At 34.4% G+C, this 24,997-nt stretch overlaps 2 protein-coding genes across 4 annotated transcripts; both read right to left on the minus strand.

Annotated features, from left to right (window-relative positions):
• Positions 1–9,358: 9,358 nt before the first annotated feature.
• LOC114291700 (uncharacterized) lies at positions 9,359–13,747 on the minus strand. The gene is made up of 3 exons (XM_082866632.1): positions 13,057–13,747; positions 11,630–11,780; positions 9,359–11,282 (listed from the first exon to the last, which is right to left on the minus strand). The coding sequence occupies exons 2-3, from the start codon at positions 11,772–11,774 to the stop codon at positions 9,919–9,921; spliced, it is 1,509 nt and encodes a 502-aa protein (XP_082722758.1). The 5' UTR covers positions 11,775–11,780; positions 13,057–13,747; the 3' UTR covers positions 9,359–9,918.
• A 2,881-nt stretch (positions 13,748–16,628) lies between these two features.
• On the minus strand, positions 16,629–24,152 carry LOC114291692 (Leucine-rich repeat (LRR) family protein). 3 transcript variants are annotated; one of them, XM_082866633.1, is made up of 10 exons: positions 23,796–24,152; positions 22,394–22,463; positions 22,056–22,102; positions 20,605–20,713; positions 20,350–20,435; positions 19,593–19,683; positions 18,531–18,616; positions 17,891–17,977; positions 17,629–17,777; positions 16,629–16,923 (listed from the first exon to the last, which is right to left on the minus strand). In XM_082866633.1, the coding sequence occupies exons 1-9, from the start codon at positions 23,892–23,894 to the stop codon at positions 17,667–17,669; spliced, it is 786 nt and encodes a 261-aa protein (XP_082722759.1). In that variant the 5' UTR covers positions 23,895–24,152; the 3' UTR covers positions 16,629–16,923; positions 17,629–17,666. The 3 variants fall into 3 exon arrangements, with proteins under 3 accessions (XP_082722759.1, XP_028091357.1, XP_082722760.1); XM_028235556.2 differs by having other exon boundaries at positions 16,629–16,932; XM_082866634.1 differs by lacking the exon at positions 20,605–20,713 and having other exon boundaries at positions 16,629–16,932; positions 22,043–22,102; positions 23,796–24,137.
• Positions 24,153–24,997: the final 845 nt, after the last annotated feature.

Raw genomic sequence — 24,997 nt, forward strand, 5'->3', positions numbered from 1 at the left:
CCTATCATGCTGTGCAGATGGAATTAAGGGGCAATTGAGAGGGTAATTTTTGTGAAAATTGGGCCGAGCTGGGAGATGGTCATTATGGCCCACAATACGAAGGGCTGAGTAAAAAGGCCGTAAAGTTACTCCGGCCCAAGAGAGGTACAAAATTACTCCAGCCCGAGATAAATGTAATGTTACTCCGGTCCAGAATCGACTTGGAGTTAGACCGGTCTCAGAGTTATTCCGATCATGGCGTATTGTGGTTAGAACGGTCAGAACCTTACTACTCGGTAGCTCGGTCTAAACACACCATGGTTCGTACATGAGAGAACTGAGATAAGTTGTAGTGAAAAGAAAAACCGAACCAAGGATAGTTCGGCCTACTCTGCGGCTCAGCATAGCCATGATTACTTCGGTCATGTTGGAGTTCGGCCATGGTAAAAACCATCTCACTTGGTTTAAGCAGTGAGGGGGGTGTTGAAGGATAAGCATTATCTTTCAGTAGTATGAATCCTAAGAGGACTCTACATGGAGGAGTAGAAGTCCTACTAGGATTGTGCCACACGAAACCTATAAAACTCACAAACATCACCTTTGGAGAGGTAACACACAACTTTGCTTTCTAAATACACAGAGCTTTTGTCTATTTGTTAAGCTTACTGACTTAGGCATTAGAGGGGTTTCCGGCACACACCCGCCGGCTAGCTCACGTTTGTGTTTTCAGGTGATAAAACGACGACGTACAAAGAAGCGCAGACTTGATCAACAGGATTATACGAGAAGGTTTATTTCTTTCCCGTACACCTAGTATATGCAGCACATTGTTGAGAGTGAGTTCCTTTTCAGATGTCATCTTCAGAATAATCTTTCCTTGTCTTTCAACCTTGGAGGTCGAGGAATTGCCCATGAAAAGTTGTTCATCGTTGTCCACTATAGAATAGGATATGAACATCTTTTTGTTGGCACAGATGTGGCGAGTAGCACCAGTGTCCACCCACTATTCTTTAGGATTTCCAACAAGGTTTGTCTCGGAAACAACTACAGAAAGATTTACATCATCTACATCATTGAAAATTGTGTCCACTTCGGTCATATTGGCTTGAACACGCTTTTTGCTTGATCTTTCTTTGTCTTTGCGTTTGGTAGGGCAATCTTTGGTCCAATATCCCTCTATGTCACAGAAGTAACATTTGCTATTGAACTTGTACTTCTTAGTTTCTCCTCCTTTAGAGCCTTGTGAGGAACATTCTTCAGAATACTTCTGTTTCTTTGCTTTTGTAGCATGTTCCACCACATTTGCCTTAGACTCCATTTGATGCTTACCAACCCACTTCTCAAAATTGCGGTTGTCCTCCTCAATCCTCAAACGCACAATCAATTCCTCCAAAGTCATTTCCTTGCGCTGGTGCTTGAGGTAATTTTTGAATTTCGTCCAGCCTTGTGGTAATTTTTCAATGAAGGCAGCAACTTGGAAAGATTCACTGAGAGACATGTCTTCTACACAAATGTCATGCAAAATGAGTTAGAGATCTGGAATTTGGATGATCACAGTCTTAGAATCAACCATCACAAAGTCCAGAAATTTACCTACTACGAATTTCTTTGAGCCAGCATATTTTGTTTTTTACTTTTTCTCCAAAGACTCCCAAAATTCCTTTGTCGTCTTGATAGGGCTGTAGACATTGTACAATGTGTTATCAAGCCCGTTCAACATGTAGTTTCGGCAAAGGAAATCAGCATGTTTCTAGGCATCGACCGCAACAACCATTTCTCGGTCGATTTCATCCTTATTCAGAGTATGAGCATTCTCACGGAGGAAACACGCCAAGTTGAGAGTAGTAAGAGAAAACAACATTTTCTGCTGCCATATTTTAAAATCAGTTTCTATGAACTTCTTTAGCTTCTCACCGTGATTGACTGACACAGCCACAATAGGAGAAGGGATTAGAGCAATGGCAGTCACCATACTAGTACTGGTTTGAGCATTAGTTTCAGTAGCCATGAATTCTAAATTATAAAACAAAATTAGAATTTTATATTACACAGAAAATTAAACCATAAACACATAATTTAAATTCTGTAAAAATAAAAGAAACAAGAATTATATCTTTTATTTCCAATTAATTTGAAAATAAAAAATTTATTTAAACAAATTAATTCTACACAGAAAAATATTTTTGTAACACTTCAAAAATTAAAATACTAAAAATAGAATTTTAATAATGAAAACTCAAAAATTATTTCTGAAAACCAAAATTAATTTCTGACTAACTTCACAACTGAATATTCTGAAATTGTTAATGATAACCAGTATATTACTACTAGTTGTTAAAGGAAATAAATAGTCTATTGCTACTATTTGTCAAACAGTATATTACTACTATTTGTATTTTCTAATCAGAATATTATTTTGTATACGCACAGAAAATTAATTTCCGTAAGAAGAAGAAATGAAGAAAGGAAACAAATGAAACATTCTGTATAAATAGAATAATTCGAATATTTCTTAAGATTATTGAAACAATCTTCTGTGTAAAATAAAAAAAAAAACTTGAAGCCAAATCAAATAAATTACTTACAGAATTTATTTACCGAAATGAATAAGTACAAAAAAGATCAAGTCGAGTGTGTGACACTCTGTCTTTAAGACAAATTCGCCCTGCGTCGGTGCTTATGGATAAATAGTGTTTATCTCCCAGGATACAATGATCTACACAGGTTGTAGTAGCACTCCAAACAATCTGTACGGCGAACTAGAACATGTGTTCTATACTCTCAGAATTTTCTCTAAAACTAGTCTGAAGAAGAACAATGCAAGAGAGCAAAAAAGGAAAGCAACAAGTGAATTTTGAAATGTCCAAATGCTGAAAAACTTCTAGTATTTATAGGCATAGAAGTGACTGTCTGAACAGGTACAAATTGAAATGAACAAATCTGTTTTTGAATTTGAACAGGTGCAATTCAAATTTGAATAAATCTGCTGGACAACTAGTTTGAATTTGTCCGAAACTGCTGGCAATTTTCAATCTGTTTAGAACAGTTTAATCTGTTAGGAATTTCGGACTAGAAGAGGCACAATTTTGGACAGAAAATTTGAATTCAAATTTGACACAAAAAATTGAATTAATTTCATCCAGAAAAAATAATTTTCCCGCAAGAATTTTTGGAAAAATTCAAACAAATTTTATCCAAAAAATTAATGTAAGGACCTAACCCTCAACTTGAACCGGCCGGTTACGGCAGCGCGCGCATGTGGTGGTTTGAGCTAAGGTTCACTTTGTCCATAACTCCTCCCTTCTACAAACTTGAGGTGCCCTTTGGGGCCTAACCCCAGTTTGTCCACCTAGAGCTTATATACTCATATAAGCTCCATTCAAGTTTTAATGTGGGACAATCAATTTCAAGGAAATCTACATTTTACTTCTTTAATTGTGTATTCCACGAATCCGAAAACGACGTTAATTTTCCATTCACTCATAAAATGGTTTTGACAAAACGTTTGCACCATATAACTTGCTATGCGACAAGAAACACGTCACCTCTTTGGATCCACCCCAAAAGATGTTTGGGACCCACGCAAATTTGGGCTCAAAATTAGCCCAAAATAAGCCTATAAAAATCATATTTTTCCAACATGCCAAAAGCTAAAGAAACCCCATGTTTAATCAGTTTTTCACTTTGATTTTGATTTGATTTTATTTTTTTACTTTGACTCTTCATATTTTATGTTTTTCCTAATTTATTCCGGAAGCTAATTTATGTCCAAAATTATATAGGAAATAATACATGACAGCAAGTGCCACAAAAATATTTTTATTAAATATAACTCACACCTTTGACACAAATTCAAACTTTAATATAATAATATATTTTTTATATTATATGATAATTGTTGTGGCATTTTCTGTCTAATTTTGAATAGAGATTAACTTTAAGAGTAAACTGAGAAAAACTTGAAACAAGAAGGATTAAAGTAAGAAAAAATAAATTTTAAAGACAAAAGTAAAAAAAAATGGCCAAACATAAGAGAGTAAAGCGTAATTTACCGAAATTTTAAACATGGCTTCTAATTTTTTAACATGATTTCAATTATTAAATTTTAGAATAAAGGTTGAGACCCCCTTTGGGGGTCACCCCCTTGACCCCCTTTAGTTTTGATTGGTAACTTTTTTTTTTTTTTTTTTTTTTCTTTTTTTCCTTCTCACCAATCCCCAACCTCCATGTGTGTGAGGGGGTTGTGGGGATAGGTGTTTTAAGGGGGTCTAAATCAATGCCCTAAATTTTAATACAGGCTGTAAAAAAAAGGTGTATTTGATTAATCAAGCCACGCAGAAAAATGGATTGTTTAAACTTAGTTTGAAAAAGTAAGGAATTTGTAAAATATGTTGTTTGACTTTCAAACTAATCTTAAACGAGTGAATCACTAGTTGAGCTCAATTGGCTTTTATACATTTGTATAACGCATATAAACTAATCAAGCCAAATTCAAAAAATAAATAAATTTTAAAATATACTCAAATTTAACTAAATGAATAAATTTTAAATGAATTTTTAATACGTTAAATACAAATTAAAATCTCGAGTAACACTGTCCTTACACCTAAGGGGTGCCTTATTTACTCAACATAGATTTTCTTAATTATTTTACTTTTGATTTTTTGCATCTCTTCTTCGTTTTTTTTAACCACCAAAGAAGGGGGGTTTGCCTAACCACTACACTATCAATTAGTTGTTATACCAAAGAAAAGGGTATCAATTGAAAATGATGTCCCATAAGTGTATTCTAAGCTATGCAAAGAATCTGATAATTGAGAAAGTTAACTTTAGGCTCAAATGTATTGGTGACAAAATAACTTGAGCCTTCACCATGTGCCACACATTAATGAATGTAAGGTTCTAACTTCAGTGATAAAGTCGAAAAAATTCCAACCGCCACGTTAACTTGAAAAATAATTTCTCATTTTTCTTTCTTATGAAAAATAGTACATATCTCCCCCTCTTTTTCATCCACACTTTCATTTTTCAACAGACGATTAAGATCCGTATGTCCTATTTCTATTTTTTTTCACAGAAAAGATAGAACATCCCTCCTTTCTTTCATCCAAACCTTTCATTTTTCAATGGGTGATTGAGATCCATCGACGTTATGTGAGAAAAAATAAAACACCTACCCTTTCTCTTCTATCCAAATATTTCATTTTCCAACAGACAATTATGATTAATCTTCCCTATCTCTCTTTATTTTTTGTCATGAAAATATAATAAACTCTCTTTTTCTCGTTCATTCAAATCTGTCATTTTTCAACCAACGACTGAGATTTTTCAAACTCTACTGCTGAAATTAGAACCGTAAATGAGTAGGACCATACATACATCTACAATGAAATTCTACACATGTTGTTATGCTTTCAACGTATAATTAAAGGAAAATGAATGTTTAGTGCTTAGGTATGGGCACACCTAATTAGTATGTAAAATGGCATATCCTATTCCCCATAGAAACTTCACTTGTGAGTGAAGAGTATATATAGCCGGTCTTTTTCCAAAAGTGATGCTCAAATAGACAAGTAGAGAGACGCCTTCCAAGGAAAGATTATTAATGGCCACTCATTAATTGTCTCTTCTCTTCTCCCATTCCTTGTAAACATTATAATTGAGCGATTAAAATAAGATGCCCTACTTTGACCTTTATGCTTGCTCATTGGTCAATCTCTTCCTCTAGTTGATGATGATGATCATAATCATTCATGGTTGGAACCACTAAGGTTAGGACATTGTATGAATTTACAGTTGAATTTGAGCGTAATTCAAGTGATTTTGCTTTTAGAATGTTAGGGAAAGTTTGAAGTTCGAGTTTATGAAAAATATTGAACAAACTTCACTTACCTACTAATATTCTATCTAGTGCAAAAATAAAATCTACTATTTTTCTACATTGGAGACAACTTAGCTAGTTGGATAGTGACAATTCTTTTGGGTTGAATTCATCTCTTGATATACCTTTCTAAAGTTGTTGCATTAGGGAAAATCATTGTATACTTTTGGGATAATACCTAATAGTTTTAGGAGTCATATAATGGTGAGAGCTCTTACATTTAACTTCATACTTCATACATGATTGTGTGACTTTTGAAACTATTAAAAATTATTCGAGAAACATAGATTAACTTCTCATTGTGTTAGCCCCTATTTTTAAAAATTACTCTATTATGATATCCAATCAAATTATTTAAAGGCTTAGATGTCCTATGTGTATGAGAGAACTGTACAAAATGGCAAAAAAAAAAATACTTTAGATTTGGTCCCACAAACACCCTTTTCCTAGAAGTCAAAGCAAGATCTAGGACCCTGGTGATTATCAAAAAAATAAAAATAGAAAGATCTAGGACTGTGGTCTCATTTTTTACGTACATGGACTCATTTGAATGGTAAGAAACTGATGAAAATCTACATATATATATTGCATAAGAATGTTACTCTCTCTCTCTCTCTCTCTCTATATATATATATATGATTAGTGTAGAATTATAATTAAGCTTTAACCAAAAACTTAGGTAAGTTAGATGGCTGGTTAATTGCTTCACAATTCACAAAGATAGACTGAAAAAACAAAAAAAAATTATAGATGTCTCTCTCATAGGCCTCTCTGTCAACTATAAAAAGCATCTAGTTTTGTGGTTTACATGGATGTGTAGAGTTTGTCAATACTTAAGTTGTACCAGGTGCAAGCTGTCTAGTTAATGTAAATGTGTTGTGTATATTTTTATATGTATATAGATGAGGCAACAACAAATCCACCACCCTTATTTATGTATATATAGCCTAAATCATCATAAAGATGCACATGTGTTTCCTTTATATGAGTAATAATGGTTCATCTGTGAGTGAGCTAGAGTTCTCACCAGCAATCCTTGGGAAACACTCAAAAGAGTCGGCGAAAAAAAAAAAATAAACTTTCTAAAATATATAAGGCAAATTATATTGTTCTCTTTGGAAATTTAAAAAAAAAAAATACAATAAATTTGAAAAGTTTGACGTAATTAAAAAATGAACTTGTCTTTTTGTAAGACTAAAGAGACTAGGTTATTTTTTTTCACTCATACGATGAACGAATTATTAATAAAAATAGAGTTAAATATTATACGGATAAAAATTTAAGGAGCGCAATGAAGTATCCCAAACTTATGGAGCTCAATGCAATTTCTCTAAACTTTAAAAGTGAGACAAGTGTGATTTACCCCTATATATATATATATATATAAGCAAATAACATTTGTAGGCAGAATAAGTCTAAGAATGCAAAACCCAACTATAGAACCGGATAAATTTTGATTTTTTAAACTTGGGTTTACCTATATATTTAGTGAAATCTTATTTAGTGAAATATATTTTGTATTCCAATCTGAATTTGATTTGTGTTCATACAAAACTATTTTGGGTGGGACCATCTCTTAGCAAGTTTTTTGGATTGATGAGGGTTGTTTGGGTGACCAATCTAGGTAGAGCACTATTGTCACTCTCTACTCAATTGGTTTATTAACTCCTTTTCAGCTAACCAAGCAAGAGGCCTCTTTGTTTAGTTGCATTCCTTGTTTGAAGCCATGTGGGTGTAAGAATCAAAGTTCATTTCATAACTTCATATAAGAAAACCACCAAAAAATTATTTGACTTTAAAATACTGCGCTCATTTTGACTTTTGGATTTTTTTTAAAAAAAAAATCCAATGTGGCAATGCCGCAAAGGGCTATCTTACCAATGTGGGGAATAAACTATAAACATCCATTTTAGCTAAAGTTATGCTCTTTGCAAGTTTTTAGAACTAGTTTTTTGTTCTTTAGTTTGGTTTAAATTTATTTTCCTAGAGTTGATACCATAAGATCATTGCTGTAAAATTTTGTAAATCAGAGGATTGGATGTCTATTATTGAAAGGAAACTTTGCGTTACAAAATGAAAATGAAAAAAAAGTATAGATTTCATGTATTTAAAAAAAATAACAATAATAAAGAACATATTCCATATGCTCTAAAATAGTGTGCACCACTGTTTTTGAAGATTAAAAGGTACAAATACCACTTCAGTGGCCTATCGACCTTGTTGACTGCCCAAATTTAGAGCTCTACTTTCTCAAAAACATCACTCAAAAAGACATCCCACTATGTTGTGGATCATGATGCATTACTATCAATAGTGACCAATTCAAGGATTAGAATATATATATATTGTCAAACAATTAAGTAAATTAAGTATGCTTCTATTTAGAGGATTTGATATTGCTATCATTGGACTTAGATCTCACCTTGTTTTGGTATATTATTTTGGTTTCAAAAAAGTCTAATTGATTCTAAAATTTTTAGAAGTCAAAAAAAAAAAAAACTATATTTTCATTTATTTTTAAAATTAATTCTCACTCTGGTCCTTCTCACACCGCCTCCGCCCACCATTGACTGCCAGCAAGCTCCAACAAAAGCAGCTCCGACCATCCATGACTTCCCACAACACTCCGGCCACCACATCCAATCACACGCCAAACATGTTCATTTATTTATTTTTATTTAATTTATTCTCATATCTTTTTGAACACCAAACAATGGTAGCAGTGGCAAAGCCACTAGACTGGCTAAAAGCAGAGCTAAGGAGCATTCTCAATGCTATGGTGTCCATGTTGAAACTGAACTATTAAAATTTTTTTTTTTTTTTTTAATAGAAAAAAATGATTAAAAGGATTACCAATAAAAAAAGCAAACAAACAGAGATATTTAGAATCTTTAGACTTAAGGCCTCGTTTAGGAACAGGCTAATTTAGTAATTTTTTGACTATTTAACTAAAATATGAGCTAAAAAAAACTAATGGGTTCGTTTGGTTTGTATTTTTGAAAAATTTTTGAGAAATTTTCTCTACAAATAAGTTTTTAAAAGTAATCAAACCAAACAAATTTTCTCAAAACTTGTAAACCAAACAAGTTTTCCAAACAAATCTCTCTCTCACACACATCAAATCAATCACTTTTTCCAAAACTCTCTCTCAAAATAATTTTCCAAAACATCTTTTGAAAAAAACCAAACCAAACAACTTTTCGTACTTTTTATCTCTAAAACACATCTCTCAAACACAAACCAAACATACCCAATATGTTTGGGATGACTTTTTGACTTTTTACGAAAAGATGTACAAAATGTAAAGAGAAAAGAAAATTTTTGACTTTTTTGATATGGATTGTTGACTTTTTAACTAATTTAATAACTTTTTGACTAAAAAATTCGGTTGCCAAACGAGGCCTAATTCCAGATTGCTATCATGGGAACCACAAACCCTTTCTCTTTGCCATTTCACAAACAAATAAAACACTCACACAACACAATCATTGCCAAAGCTTTATGGGACTCCAAACAAAAGAATTGAAATATTTCTATTATCAACATTGCATAAAAGGTACAAAAAATATATATATATATTACAATATTACATAACACAATGCCTTTGCACTTGCAATAACTAGTACGCATCAACCTCTCTTGGGGGAAAGAACCCCACAACAAAAGAAAATCAGTGTGGGATTTTATGTAAGAAAGGCAGTCAGAGATGCACAATCTGGGGACAGTTAAATCCACATTATTGACTCAAAACCTATATACTACCCAACCACCTTCAAAACAATATCTTACAGAAGGGCAGGCAGGTATGTCCATCTTCCGCCATTTGAACAGTACCAATGAAAAATTGGAGCTGCTTACCATCTTAACATAAATAAATCCAGAGGGGATTAGCCTAGAGGGCAAAAAACCGTCTTCCTCTGAGAGAGGCAAAATATAATTAACTTGACAAAATATAATTAACTCGAATTTGGAACCGCTATTTGAAATCTTGCACTGTGCACTTCCTACTTTCTGCCTGGACCACCTTGCAAGCAATAAAACAACAAAACAATGCTGACTCAACCCTGGCCATCACTTGCATTGTAATTCCAAGCTCCGGCCCCAAAGACCTCTTCAATCATACTGCATGTAGGTAAAAAATCAACTTCATTTTTAGGACAGGTCAAGTACCCAATATCCCATACTTTAGTGTCACAAGGCTCCAAATCAAATTCATGGCTATTAAAACCATCCAAACAGTAATTGCCATGGTTAGCCTTCACATGGGTTGATTGTGGTTCAGTCCCAGCATCAGAAGAAGTGCATGAGTCATCTTGAAGGTAATGGTCTCTGCTATCATCCCAGAAGAGTTTACCCCGCTGTGTTTCTGGAACATTAATGATACTATCATCACAATCAACAACTATGTTTTCACAATTATTAAAACCTGCATTCGCTACATTGTCATCATATTCATTTGAATCTTCTTCGTGAATCTCATTATGAAAAGGATCATCTTGACACACCGGGGATTCAACCACAGAATCCTCATCTTCCTCTACAGAATCCTCGCTCCCCTGCCACTCATCATCGTCACTGTCGATATTCATTGGATAACAGATGTTCTGCTCGGCCCGCCTTCTCAGCACAAAGACATTAAAGTAATAGCTGACGATGTCCTTTTTGGTCCGGTTAGGGAAAACCATTGAAAGATGATCCCAAAAGTTCTTGCCCAATGATGCGGGATTTGAAAAAACCACCTCTTGAAATAAGTGTTCTTCCTCTAGACTCCATCTTCCTGCCACTACCTCTCCCATATCACAGAATCCCAGCTCCAAAAATCTCTCTGGGCCAAGTATTCTCCAAAGTTTTACTCTGGCTTCTTTGATATGTTGTCTAACACATCTGTCAGATCCAGAATCCCTACAGCAGCAATCAGTTCTACCATCACCAACCGTGTCGCCGTTGTACGCAGACGGTCCAAATTCAGGCATTGGGATGACACAAATACCAGCCAGCTTAGTCTCATCATCATTATGATCACTGAGATCCAATTCTGAAGCTTGAGGAAAGTGAGTTAATGGTTCAGATCCATTTGAACCACCAGTAACATTCTTGGTACCCTGTGTACCCCATTCTGGTATATCAGCTTGAAAATCTGATCCAACTGGAACTAGTTTCCGAGGAGGACATTCCAAGAGAGAGGTATATATCTCTTCAGAGTGAACTAATGTTCTTCTTGGCCAGTCAGGATTACAGCGGTCATGGGAGAACAATAAATGAAATGGTACTTCTGACCCATTGTCTTCTTTGCTAACACTGCAGCTGTCCAAGGAAGTGTTGGAAACACTATCAGGACTACTGGTTTTGCCATCATTTTCAGTGCATATCAGGAGTTCAGTATGCTTCTCATCACCTTTTATGAAACAGCCCCCACCTTCACCTATTACACATTGGCCGGTCAGCCTGTAAGTTCATGAAAGCTTTGAAAGAAAAAAAGAAACGAAGATCTCTTACCATGGATGCATTTCTATCCAACCAATTTATGGAAACAAACCACACAGATGAGTAAAGACCTTCATTAAGCGCCCCTAAATTTCCATTTATTATTTCTAGGCGTAAAAAAGGCAACATATAACATTCCATCCTGATAGAATTCTCCTAAAACTTTATATGATTGGAAAACAATGAATCTACAAGTGCCTCACACTCATACATCATTCAGCCAGGTATATTTTGGACCATATACCCAAAGACTAATCAGGTGATAACACATCAACTCTTACCAACCTGAAAAGTTTGGTTGCTGTGTTGTATCCTCAGCAGGAACAAATTCCAGGAACGAAACTAGCTGGTTACTGTACTCTAGTTGTCTCTGGTACTTGCAAGAAACCTCATATGTCTCCTCATCAACAAAAGGCCGTTTTTGCACCATGCTTATCTGCAAGAAAAATTTGAAAGGAATTCAGAGAAAACCTAAAAGGGCAATAGACTTTAGGTTTACACCACATTATCATGTATGGACATTAAGCCAAATTTTTACTGTACATATATATAGAGAGAGAGGAAAACAGAACCCAAACATGATATTAATGCCCCAGAAGCGAAAGAGAGAATAAAAAATGAATTCGGCAACTAGGGTTTTTTACTCTGTTTCAACGAATGCCAATTATTTCAAACTATGTATACACATATACAAACTCAACTAAAGCACCAGTTCTGCAAAGTACATGATTCGAATGACCACAAATTAGAGAAATTTAAGATGATCGATGTTCCAACTCACGATGTGGAAAAATGGAACTGAATTGGAAACAAAATTCATACATGGATGATGATATGACCACTCACTAAACTTAAGTCCTAAAACATACAATGCTTTATACCATTTCTCCACATCATTAAAAATTGTCAACAATCAGCAATAAAGATAGCTTCATTATAAAAACAATACACTAGGGATAAGATTCCAAAACTTTACCATACCATCATTTTTTTAAAAAAAATGTATCTCTCATCTCATGCTTGGGTTGACACACATTTTAAATGAACAAACAATAAAAGTGAAATCAAAACCGAGTGCAAAATACAAAAATATAAAGCACAACAGCCATCTTAAAATTGAAAAGCATGCAAATGATTATAAAAAGACAAAGCTAGAGCAGCTAAACTCCTCCTAAAGACTCCATTTAGGTCACATACTAAAAAGAACACAAATTCAAACACTTAACAAGAAATTCTAAAAAGTCATTGCTCTGCATGACATTAATGAAACATACAAGCAAACTATCAGCTACCCATCTTCACAATCACACACTTGCAAAGACTATAAGTGCATAATGAAAGCATTCAAGCCAAGAACCCTTTTTAAAATTTTTAATACTAAGGTAACTCAATAGGGAAAAATACAAGAAACATGGCATTTAAAAAGGAATTTTGTTAACTGTGTGAGTTCATGCTAAGAAGCTTCTGCATGAAAAAGCGCGCAATAAAAAATATACAAAATTTAAAACTTTATTGACACGTGTTGTAATAGAACACATTAACTAGGACCCTTTCAAAAAATTGAGTTCATATAACACCTTGTTTTGTTTTGTTTTGTTTTGTTTATTTGTTTATTTATTTTAAGTATGCATAAGTAAAAATAAATGCTTATCAATAATTTAAACATAAGGTTTAAGATTCTAAAATTATCATAAAAATAACAGGGTTTATACCTCAGAAAATAGTCTCCAGCAAATTAAACAGCCGATACCTAAATGGTTCCAATTCGATCGATCACTGGACTAAAAGGTAATTTCCAATAGGATTTGATGTTTCCCCAATCCAATCGACAAAAACAAACAAAACTCCTAAATTTATCGAAACCCTAACCCTAGATCCCCAAATTTTCAGCAAAATCCCCAAAATTAAACCTAACCCACCAACAAAAACAACCACCGCGATCGAACCCCACAAATAATTAATCAGATCTACAGATCAAACAAACTTTCAAAATTCGAAAACCAAAAAACCTCAACCTCAAAAAAAAATAATTTACAAATCGGAACCAACAGAGAGAATCAAAACCCAGATAAAAAAACGGATTGATTTACTCAAAAGGATAGACAGATCGAGGAGATCTGACGAAGATCGAATGAATTTGAAAACCCTAACCCTAGAACACGATTTACAGAACGGGTAGGGGTGAAAGAGAGATCTATCGATTGGGGAGAGAGAGAAGTAAAAGAATATGACACCGATTTGAGGATTGGGAGAAGATATTAAGATCGAATCGAGAAAGAGGAGAGAGAAAGTTGAAAAAAAAGGCGGCTAGTAATACTATGACGGGTAAAGATAGGGTTTGCAATATTTTCGTAACCGACGGTCCGAAGATAGTAGTAATTCGGTTGTCCGAGGAGGATTCCTAGATGGACGTAAGTAATTACCTAAAATACCCTTCCCTCTTTCTTTTTTTTTTTTTTTTTGCGTGTATAGTTTGACAAATGCTTAGGTGCCGTTTGGTAACACTTACGTTTTCAATTTTTTGTTTATATTTATAAAAATTTTAAAAATTCAAATAAAAACTTGTTTGGTAAAATTTTTGATTTATAAATCAGTGGTCTCAGTTTATAAATTTGGCCAAAAAATTGAAATACGAAAAGTGTGTTTCCGTTTTGAGTTTTGAGTTTTTTTTTTTTTACCACCCAACACTAGTTACCACCCGCCACCATTTTCCGCCATCACTACCCACCCCCCGCCACCACCTGCCACCACCACTCACCACACACCTGTCACCACCACCTACTCGCCACCACCACCTACCCCTCGCCACCACCACTCGCCACCCACCTGCCATCCACCGGCCACTACCATCCACCGCCCGCCACCACCACCCGCCACCTACTTGCCACCACCACTCACCACCCACCTGCCACCACCATCCACCACCAACCACCACCAGCTACCCATCATCACCAACCACCTGCCACCCATCCGCGACCACCACCCACAACCCACCACCCAGCACCACCACCATCACCCACCACCCACCTACCACCACCACCCACCACTACCACCACCCACTCGCTACTACCTACCGCCCACTACCGTCACCCATTCACCACTACCACCTGCTACTACCCACAACCACCCGCCATCCGCCACCCACCTGCCGCCACCACCCGCCACCACCACCACTACCACTACCACCCACTCGCTACCACCTGTCACCACCGGCCACCCACTGTTACCACCGGCCACCACCCACCACCACCCGCTATCCGCCACCTACCTGCCACCACCACCCGCCATCTGCCACCCACCTGCCACCACCACCCACCACCACCCGCCACCTGCCACCACCCACTACCACTCGCCATCCGCCACCCACCTGCTACCACCCACTACCACCCGCCATCCGCCTCCCACCTGCCACCACCACCCGTTACCACCACTACTACCACCCACTCGCTATCACCCACCACCCGCCAACGTCACCCGCCCACCCACCCATCACCACCACCCATCCGCCACCACCAGCTACCCACCACCCACCGTCACCGCTTTCCACCACCGTCTTCTGCCGCCACTTGCCACCCCTTGCCATTTCTCACTTTTTTTATATTTTAAAATTTTTTTAAACATTTTTTCAATTACCAAACGCGTTTGTAGTTTATGTTTTTCTAAAAATAAACAAAAAATAAACAAAAACCAGTTTATAAAATTTTTATAAATATAAACTGAAAACGTAAACGTTACCAAACACACAAAAATTGGGAAATTTTAAATTATTAAAAATAAATTAAATTTTAAAGGGAAAAAAAATAGATCGCATTTGAAAATTTTTGTAATTACAATAGGGGTGAAATTAATTTAAAACATATATATATATATATTTGGCCTTTTGGTATCATTTGCATTTCAAATCAATAATTTTGTTACTCTTTTATATTACTATCTCCTTTTGTAATCGTAATTGGTTTTCATAATTGAAAATAATAATTAAGGAATTAATAAATGCTAATAATATCTCGTTGTATTAAAAAAATGATTAATTAGAAATACATTTTTTGAGATTTGTCTAACATACAAATTGTCTCCTGTAATTCTAGAAATTATATTCCACATTTTTAAGTTTATAATCGCACAACAAATGACCTCTTTTATAAAAAAAAAAAATTATATATTCAATTAACAGTCTTTAATGATATCATAAATGTATTTCAATTAACAATTCAAGTAATTTTGTTATTGTACTAGTTAAAAAATTCATTTTTTCTGTTAATTTTATTAAATAAAAAATTCTAACAAAGAAATATTTATAAGCAATTCATATTTTAAACAAATATCATGAAGTGTATTTGTTGTTTATCCTAAAAAATTAATATATAATAGTCATCTTTTCATTTATTTAGGATAAATTACACTAACATTCCTTAAAATTTGAGGAAAATGTAAGAAGCCCTATAAATTTAACATGATTTCATTGTACGCATAATATTTTACTCTTTAGCCATTAGTCATCCGTTAGTTACTAAAATAAATAAATATATATATATATATATATTATCAACTTTATTATACTGAAATATATATATTACCATTGATTATCCTTCTGTTGTGTCTATTTACATTATTTTCAAGAAAAGTCAATATAATTTCTCTGTTATTTAATAAAATCCTTTTAATCAAATATTTTTTTTAATATGGGTAAATATCAATTTCAAACAAAATGTAGAAGTTTTAGTGGGAATCTATTTCTCTCATTCAATTTTATTGGAGGTTAGAATAAATTTTTTTAAAAAGCCTGTAAAAGTTTAAGCAAGAATCTATTATTAATATCATTCAAATTTAATTGGAAGTTATTAAAAAAAAAAATTAAAAAGCTCCTCATGGGGTTTGAGTAGTTCATTCGAGGAAGATTGAGATTTTCTCTGGTAAATGAAAAAATAACTTTGCTAGAAAAATGAGATGTGTTGGGAATACTCATCAAGTTTTTACAAGTTAGGATTTGAAAAAGAAAATCGATTCCTACCTATATGATGATTTGAAGTCCTCAAGGCACTTCATTTGCTCTATGAATTGGGTAATTGACTGTACAATAAACTCCAAAACACTCTCATGGGTTGAGAATCAAAGCTCTTCCCACAATCAAATCTGGGATGTTGGATTTGTGGTGGGGGAAAAAAATTACTTATATTTTTTCCTCCACAAATGGAAGATTCAAACGCAACATAAGAACAACTTGCAAAGAGAGAAAATGACCATGGTCATCTCTTTGTACAATTTGCCAAAAGCCGCAGAAGGATTGAGCAAATAACGATAACACTTAATTAACATAACAACCAATTAAGAATAAGTATAAAGTTACAATACAACCAATTGTATAAGCCATCAAACAATATACAACCCCATGAAATACTTGCAAAGCAACTAGCAGTATGACCATCATTTACAATGTGATACGACTAAGCTTGGATATATTGTATAAATGTGGGAGAGAGGTAATGGACGCCAAAGTAACTCCAACCTCAAACTGCAACCAAGGCTAGATGAGGTCAAAAACAACATCATTGCATTGAACAGCATCAACTGTCGTCCTCCTGCCATTCCTAGAAATGTCAAAGTAAAATTAAACTAAAATCTAATAATATCAACAATAAGTCCTAAATCACAATTAGTTCTGCAACATCGTACATATGAAGATGTATAGATATGTATCATCAAATTGATAGCACCATATTTTTATTTTATTTTTTCCTTTGAAGTATCCTTTGTTGCACACACGGAATGCAAGGCATTCACTAAATAGTGTAATATGTACCATATTCGTAAAATTTGTAATATCTTATCATTTATCAAACTCAACGTCTATTTCAATGTGCAACAGTATCGTAGTTATTGACGAGAAAGGCATGCGTATGGTACAGTCATACAACCTAGATACATCTTGGTCTGATGTGAGAGATACATGTTGACATAGATGTTCTCAAACAAAATGTTGTTAGTTCACTAGAGTCGAGTAACGAAAAACTGTGTAGAGTTAGAAACAAAATGTCGGAAAACAGTTTGGACTAAAACAGAAATCTATTATTAACCAGCCATTATTGTTTCAAGAGTTTAAAAGTGAATAGAAACATCAAGAAATTATTAATGAATTACCCATCGTTACTCAAGTTTAGTAGCCAAAATTGATGACTCTACGGTGAGGGAACTAAATAACATGACAAAATATTAAAATTGGACCAGTGAAACGGTTATTCATTAAAAAATAGCTGGATACTGACAATTTGAAACAGAAACATTACCAAGAATGTGGTAAGCAAGAACTATCAATTGTCAAGTGTCATAGATCAACACCCTCGTCAAGGCCTTTAGAACTGATCATCACATTTGCATCAATTTGCTTGTCAAACTTCTTTCTCCTCCGGGTTTCAAACTCTTGGAATCCATCCATCTGAAATTGTACTTGTTAACTTAGAATTCTACTAAAAGCCTTAAGACTTCAATAATTACGGAAAAAATTTTGAAAGATGCATCATAGCCATGCACAAGGAAAATGTGCCGTACCTGTTGAAATTGATCCATGGAAATGGGATTGTTATGAAGGGAAATATTCTGAAGAGCTTTGCAGTCCGTCAACAAATTTGGAGGTATCTGTACAGCAAGAGACGCCAGATTCTTAGTTCACAATACGACTCTTGCAATAGTCACTACAAGTAAAACTGTATACTCTCTTTCCTTGCAGCATTAAACAGCTTGAATTTGTTGTTCACAACAAACTGACATGTTCATTTTATATTAATAGTATACATATATGGATAGCATAGATAAAAAACAAACAAACACTTGTTCAGTTGCCTGAATAGCAGAAATGTAAAAGAAAATAGTACTTTAAGGGCAGAAAGGAGATGGTAGAAAGAAAAGGAAACACTCCCAACCCTCTTTTGTCTTTCACTTCCATTTCCTTCCTAATGATGATGAGGCATATTTTCAATTTCGCATATATTGTTATTTATCATAATGTAGATATATAAAAAATAAAATAAAAAAAGAACAAGAACAAAAACAAAAACAAATGAGAAGAAGAAGAAGAAGAAGAAGAAGAAAGTGAGACAGAAACAAATGAGAGGCATAAACTATCATATCATAAATTTATTGTACATTTCATGGAAGAAGTTGGATAGAATATAAACTCTGCAGCGTATACCTGCTTCACATTATTATTGTTTAAGCAGAGTGACTTCAGGTGAGTGAGATTGCAAACAGAAGAAGGAAGTTCATCGATAGAATTTTCTGCCAAAAACAAGAGAAAACCACCAGAATTGTGAAGATAAGTAAGAAAATATTGTAAACGGCATGTAAGAATGGTATGGTAACTCAGCAAAGACAAAGAGCATATGAAAGAAGCATCTCGAAGCCCAGGGTCTAGAGCAAACACACTAATCCCCCAAAAGTTAGTGGCCACTTAACCATCTGAAGCTTGACACCTCCACAGTTGGTGAAAAATAATGTAATTTTTCTATCAAGCAACTCACTGAAATTCTAGGAGTGAAAAAAAAAAAAAAAAAAGAATGACAGAAGATACAGAGCACAAAATGGATTGCAGAAATCAGAGCATAAACAACTCCAGCTTCCAAATCCTTAAATACCATCTAGAAGCATAACAACCAAAATGAACATTTACTGAAAAAGCTCCAGCTCAGCAAAGCCTTAGAGAAATGATCAAATTTAGAAACCAAGTTCAATGGCGTGGTAGCAGATATAGTGGATTAAAATAAGGGACTCTCCAACCACAAAATGAAAGCACTAAAAAGCATAGAACTAATAATAAAACTTTGGTTTACACGTATATTGAGCATCATATAACTGCATGCAGACCCTGCAAGGGCTTAAGCAACATGTGCAAGGCCATACCATGACCATGAGCAATATGTTAAGTAAACCTTAAAAGCAAGATAGTGAAAAATTTGATGGATAAAAAATCTTAGAGAAGGTATGGGTCAAAATATCCCGTGAAACAAACATGTCGTGTCAAATTTAAAGTGCTTTGGAAAAACAAAGTAGGTTTGTGACTGACATTCATTTTGATCAAAACTAACTATGAAACTTCGCAAAAAAGAAGAGACTACACATCAGATATTCTCCTAATGCCTCAAATTATACATCCCTGGACCCCTAAGGCTTCATTAATAGCAACAGTTGTCAGAGAGAGAACAGAAAAAGAAGGGAATGAAGAATAAAAACGATTTAAAACTAGGTTTAAAGGTACCATTAGCTTGTAGTTCTTCCAGAGAGAAGCAACTCCCAATTGATTCTGGGAGAAACTCTAACTTGTTATTTGACACGTTTAAGAGCATCAACTGCATTGTCCAACAATCCATGTTAGTTACTACAACTTAGATATTTACACTTATATTGAAATCAGAACATTGAATAGAAAAGTCATAAATCCACAAAAAATTTTGAAAAGACCATGTGCTTCTACTCAACAAGCATTACTAGAGTGTTTGATTTGACTCCTATGTCAGCTATAATGTCTTCGAATTAAAAAAACCCGGCCATCAAACACACAATCTAATTTCAAAAGAAAGAAATCCGTTCTACTTTTAACCATGCAATCACTTAAGACACATGAACAAAGCAGTCAAACACACAAAGCCACACCAATGATATACAGGTAAAAATAAGGTCGGCACAAGAGTTTTAAAATTAATAATTAAGAATAATGGTGAAAAAAGATTTACACACACAAAAGTAGCATGAGATCGGGAAGAAATATTTACAATTTTTTGCAAACTTTTAGGATTATGCACACACTCATGAATAAAGGGAAATAAACAAAGCATCACACAATTCCTAATTAAAATTGATGCAATCAAGACAGTATCATACAGAATGTCTATCAAAGTACTGCAGTCACCTCATCCGCAACACTGAATAATGGTATAACTACAGGGGTGTTGTTAGATCAAAATAACCATGGAAGAAAAAATGGAGTTCATGGTACACTAGATACAGTTACTAACATTGCGCAAGCTCCCTATAGTCTCAGGCAGGTGTGTCAATAAATTTCCTGAGATGGACAACTTCTCAAGTCTCACCAGCTGACCCACTGAAAACAGAAAACACAGATCTGATAAGAAACGAGTAGAGCATGCCATTCCGCAACAAACATTACCCTTACAAGTTCACAGATAAAGCAGATAAAAGCAAATGAAAAAATGACAATTAACTAGACTAAATATAGCATTCTCTTAGTTAGAGAAAAAAAAAAAATTTACTTTCATCAGGTAAGATAGTAATTCGATTCATATCAAGTGACATATTTTTCAGATATTGAAGTTTCCCCAGGTTTAGAGGGAGGCGCTCAATAACGTTATCTGCCAAAACCTGAAAAAAGACAAGGTATGAGAAATTCAAGTTTCTATTATCAAAGTAGAATCATACTAAATCACTGCTCATTCACAGATTCACAGCATCATTAATATCACCTATTTCTTTCATATATGCATAAGGAGAACTTTTGAAATAAACATTCCTTGATGGTCACAAACACACAATTGGATGCACGTCCAATAATGAATTCCCAGGAAGCAATCAGTCATCAAACAAATAAAACTTCTTTTCTTTTATAAAAGAATAACAATAATAAAGAATAAATAAGAGAATGCTAAAATTCTGATATGTTTGTTCCTCTCAAAAAGGTAGACAAGCAAATTAGGTAAAAGGGGCAAAGAAAAGCTCCTATCTAATCACTGCAAATTGATTATGTTTCATAAATCTATATCACCCAAAAAATATATTTAAATCTATTTGCCAGAAAATTATCAACAGAACCCTGGAAGGTTTTAAATTTTCTGTCATTAAGAAACCTCTACTTACCGCAAGTTGATTAATGTTTCAATAAACCTATATCACCACGTATAGGAGGCCCCCTTATTGTTGCCTTTCTTCAGTATATCCTATCTATTTTCTAACATACAAAACCAATTTTGTCTTTTAATTCACTTCTAGATGTTATTGTTCTGTTTTGGGATGATGAAAACTATATGCCTTCGTTGCACAAAATATATGCACATTCTATGAAGCATAGGCACCTCTCTGGAGGTAATGTACCGATGTTGGACACATGTTTAAAACATTGGAGGAATCAGACAAGTTGGGGACACATTACGCATTGGGTCTCATTTCATTTTTTTCGCTGGAATAACATACCCAAAGTTGATGAATTTCATGAGAACAAATATTTAACATAGAATAAATATATAATATTCAAAAATATGGCATATAATAAATACATATAAAATCATATATTTTGCACGTGTCCCCAATGTGTCATGTCTTGCATTTTTTGATAATTTGCATGTCTGCATGTCCGTGTCCATGTTTGTGTCTATGCTTCTTAGTACACATTAATTTTCCTTTGTTTTTATGCTAAGAACTTTCTATTTTTCACAACCATTTGAGTCACCCATGCATCTCACAAGATAACAACCAATTTCCCGAGTATAAGTAAGTTAATCTTGACAAAAGAGAAAATGAAAGCAACTATAATTGCAAGTTAATCTTGATTCTCATATTTAAATTCTTTTCTCCTAGCAAATGCTGGAAGACAATTGAAATAAGAAATTAATAATTAGATAGAAAATAGTTAATTAATTTTTATCTCAAGAGGTATCAACTCAAAAAGCACGACTGTGTGGATAAACAAATGCAAACCTGTGATTCTTACCAGCCGCTGCAAATTAATCAATTTGCTGATCTCCATAGGAATGTCAACTGCATAAGCCACGTCACATGAACAACCAAAATTATATTAACAATAGCAACAACAACAACTTCAAAAGGATCAGCTTTGCCAAAAAGCTTAGACACAAAAGAGTGATGAAATTTCGCTCCTGGGTACTAATGGGAAAGGTAATAGCAACTACAATTAAAACAATAACACATGCATGTGAGTTCGCAAACGTGGTTGTAACTGCAACCATTTGATTGTATTATCATCTCTGAATGCAATCAAATGATGAAAAATTGGCACAATCAAGTATTTCAAAAGTTGAAGAGTTCTACCTAATCTATTGTGTGTCAAATCAAGAGTCCGTACAGATTTGTCTAGGTCAAGAACTTCATCAGGAAATGTCTGTTCAAGAGAAAAGAAAATCATTAATACATCTTTGAGTACAAACTAAATCAAACAAGCAAGTGGGAAGTAACAAATGAACATGCATCAATTGGTTCATCTATCTATTTTATTTCACGCTTCCAAATCTTACTCATATTATGATGACAGAAATATTTCAAGGGGCACACATTAAGAGATGCCTAGCCTAAAAATCTATTCCAAAAATCCACTTGTACCATATATGTGGGTCTCTCTATTTGTGTGCATATTGCACTCACTCACACATACCCACATACACGAGAGAGAGAGAGAGAGAGAAAGTATTGGGAACTAAACCTACAAGGCTACACGTCATCATAAAAAACCAAAAATGAGTATTGAAAAGTCAAGAACTTGTTATGGTGTGATTTAGTCAATAGGAATTAACTCAACAAAAATGTCCATTAAAGTCACTTTGACATGTCTTTACCCCTTACCAAATTTATCACACAAATCACAAAGGCAAGGGGTAATCAGCCATAGGACATCTTCACATCCACCCGAGCCTCTATGGGGATTCCTAATTTCCATAGTTACTTACATATATGTGTGTTTCAGTCCTCAGCAAGCTCGGCAATTACTAATCGTAAACCACAAAAGACTCCCAGCGTTGAAGATTAAAAGCAATTTATCAAAAATGTGAATCATATGACACTGAATATCATTCTGTGTGCGTCTGTGAGTAGTTGTGTTGCAAAACACCTTTCTTTCATTTTGTCCAACTCAAAACTATTTTATTTTGATTGTGGAAATCTGACATTTATAATATAACTGTTGGAAGCCCAATCCCTATAAATACAATTCTCTCATTTCAACTAACTCACTCAAATCTCTCTCTCTCTCTCTCTACACTGTGGCTTTAATTAACATACTCATATCTTCGTTTTGAGGTTTTTTTTTTTTTTTTAATATGCTTTCCACACAGTTCAACAATTTACATGGTTTGCCATGGTCCCTAAAATCCTATAACAATTGGGACCAGTTTGGTTCTTGGTTCACCTCGGAGCTGTTGTCGAAAGCATTAAGTGATGACAATGAGGACTATCATAAAGTCACTAACTCAACCAAAACTAGTTATCACCAACAACTGAACAATCCTGAATAACAAAATACAAGGGCTATATATATGAGTCAATTCCCTCTTTTCCAACTCTTACAAAACCACTCATCTTCTGATCGAACCAAGCTCAAGTTATGTCATTTTTCACAGACTATCTAAGAAAACAAAGCCAAGTGATGGATACAAAAACATAAATACAATGAAAAATACACACAAAATTGATGGATTGAAGAATGAGAAGAGAAAGGAACCTTCAATTTGGAGTCACGCAAGGCCACAATGCCGGTGGAGCGCCACCGAGCCATGCGAGTGGCCTTGGAATCGGCGTTCTTGCTGTTACAGCACCCCATTTTCGCTCGATTTTACGCAGAGAAAGACTAAGCGATTGGTTTCATGGAATTTTCTCTGAGAAATTCGAGTCTCTCTCTCTTTCTGTGACTGTGTCTATGGAAAATGGGGTGCGTGGGAATTTTCGTCCGAGAAAGATCGATCGAAGGGAGAAAAACAGAGAGAGAAGACTTTGAAGGAGAAAGCGCGTTAGCGTTTCGTGTTCTGTTTTGGTTTTCGGGTCTGTTTGCTTGGGATTCTAAGCCAATGAGGAAATATATATATATATATATATAAATAGGCATAAATATGAACAAGTAATTTAATTGAGGATATTAGACAGGTAAGGATATTCCTCATCAAAGGTGGAAAAATAATAACAACATTGCATTTCCTGTAGCTTATTTTTCATGCTTCTTTCAAATATGATAATCTTATAGTTCGGACTCATCTAATTTTAAATTTGATTTTATAAGTGTAATATGAAATAAATAAATACAAATAAGTTTAAATTCAGTAAATCTTTTGAAAAATTAATTTTAAATCAAAATGTCAAAAATAAACTGTTTTGTTAGATTACAGAGTTGCCACCTAAATATTTTGAGAAATTTAGGAAACCCAGAACTTGTGCCAAAGGCCACTTATCCGTCATTACCAAAGTGTCTCGACTCAAGAACTTAGGTACAAGAGGAGAAGGTCATGAATTGAGCACCTCACTCACCCGATCAAAGATCGGCCTCTACTAATCATGATGTGATTCTTATTTACATTATATGCTATTGTTCCAATTATTTAGGCTAGCATTACTATGTGACGCACACAAGTATAAACTAATTTGTAAAAATTGGAACACTCTGATTTCATGTTTTGTTTGAAAATCGGTTCGAATATATACCACTTAAAAAAGTGGGCTCGTATGTATATTTGATCAAATCATCCCAATTTGAGCAATTAGCCTTCATCCACATGCATTCAAACAAGTATATCAATTAAGCACTTAACCTCTTGGTAATCATGCTTCACATAGCAATAATCACACGCATGCGATATACTAAAGCAATAAGTGCTCACCTCGTACTCTAAGGCAATCCAAAAAGAAATAAAAGAGTTAGAAAAAATGCATGAT

This window comes from Camellia sinensis, chromosome 4 (assembly GCF_055761805.1).
Source record: "Camellia sinensis isolate YWXY chromosome 4, ASM5576180v1, whole genome shotgun sequence".
Lineage (NCBI taxonomy): Eukaryota > Viridiplantae > Streptophyta > Magnoliopsida > Ericales > Theaceae > Camellia > Camellia sinensis.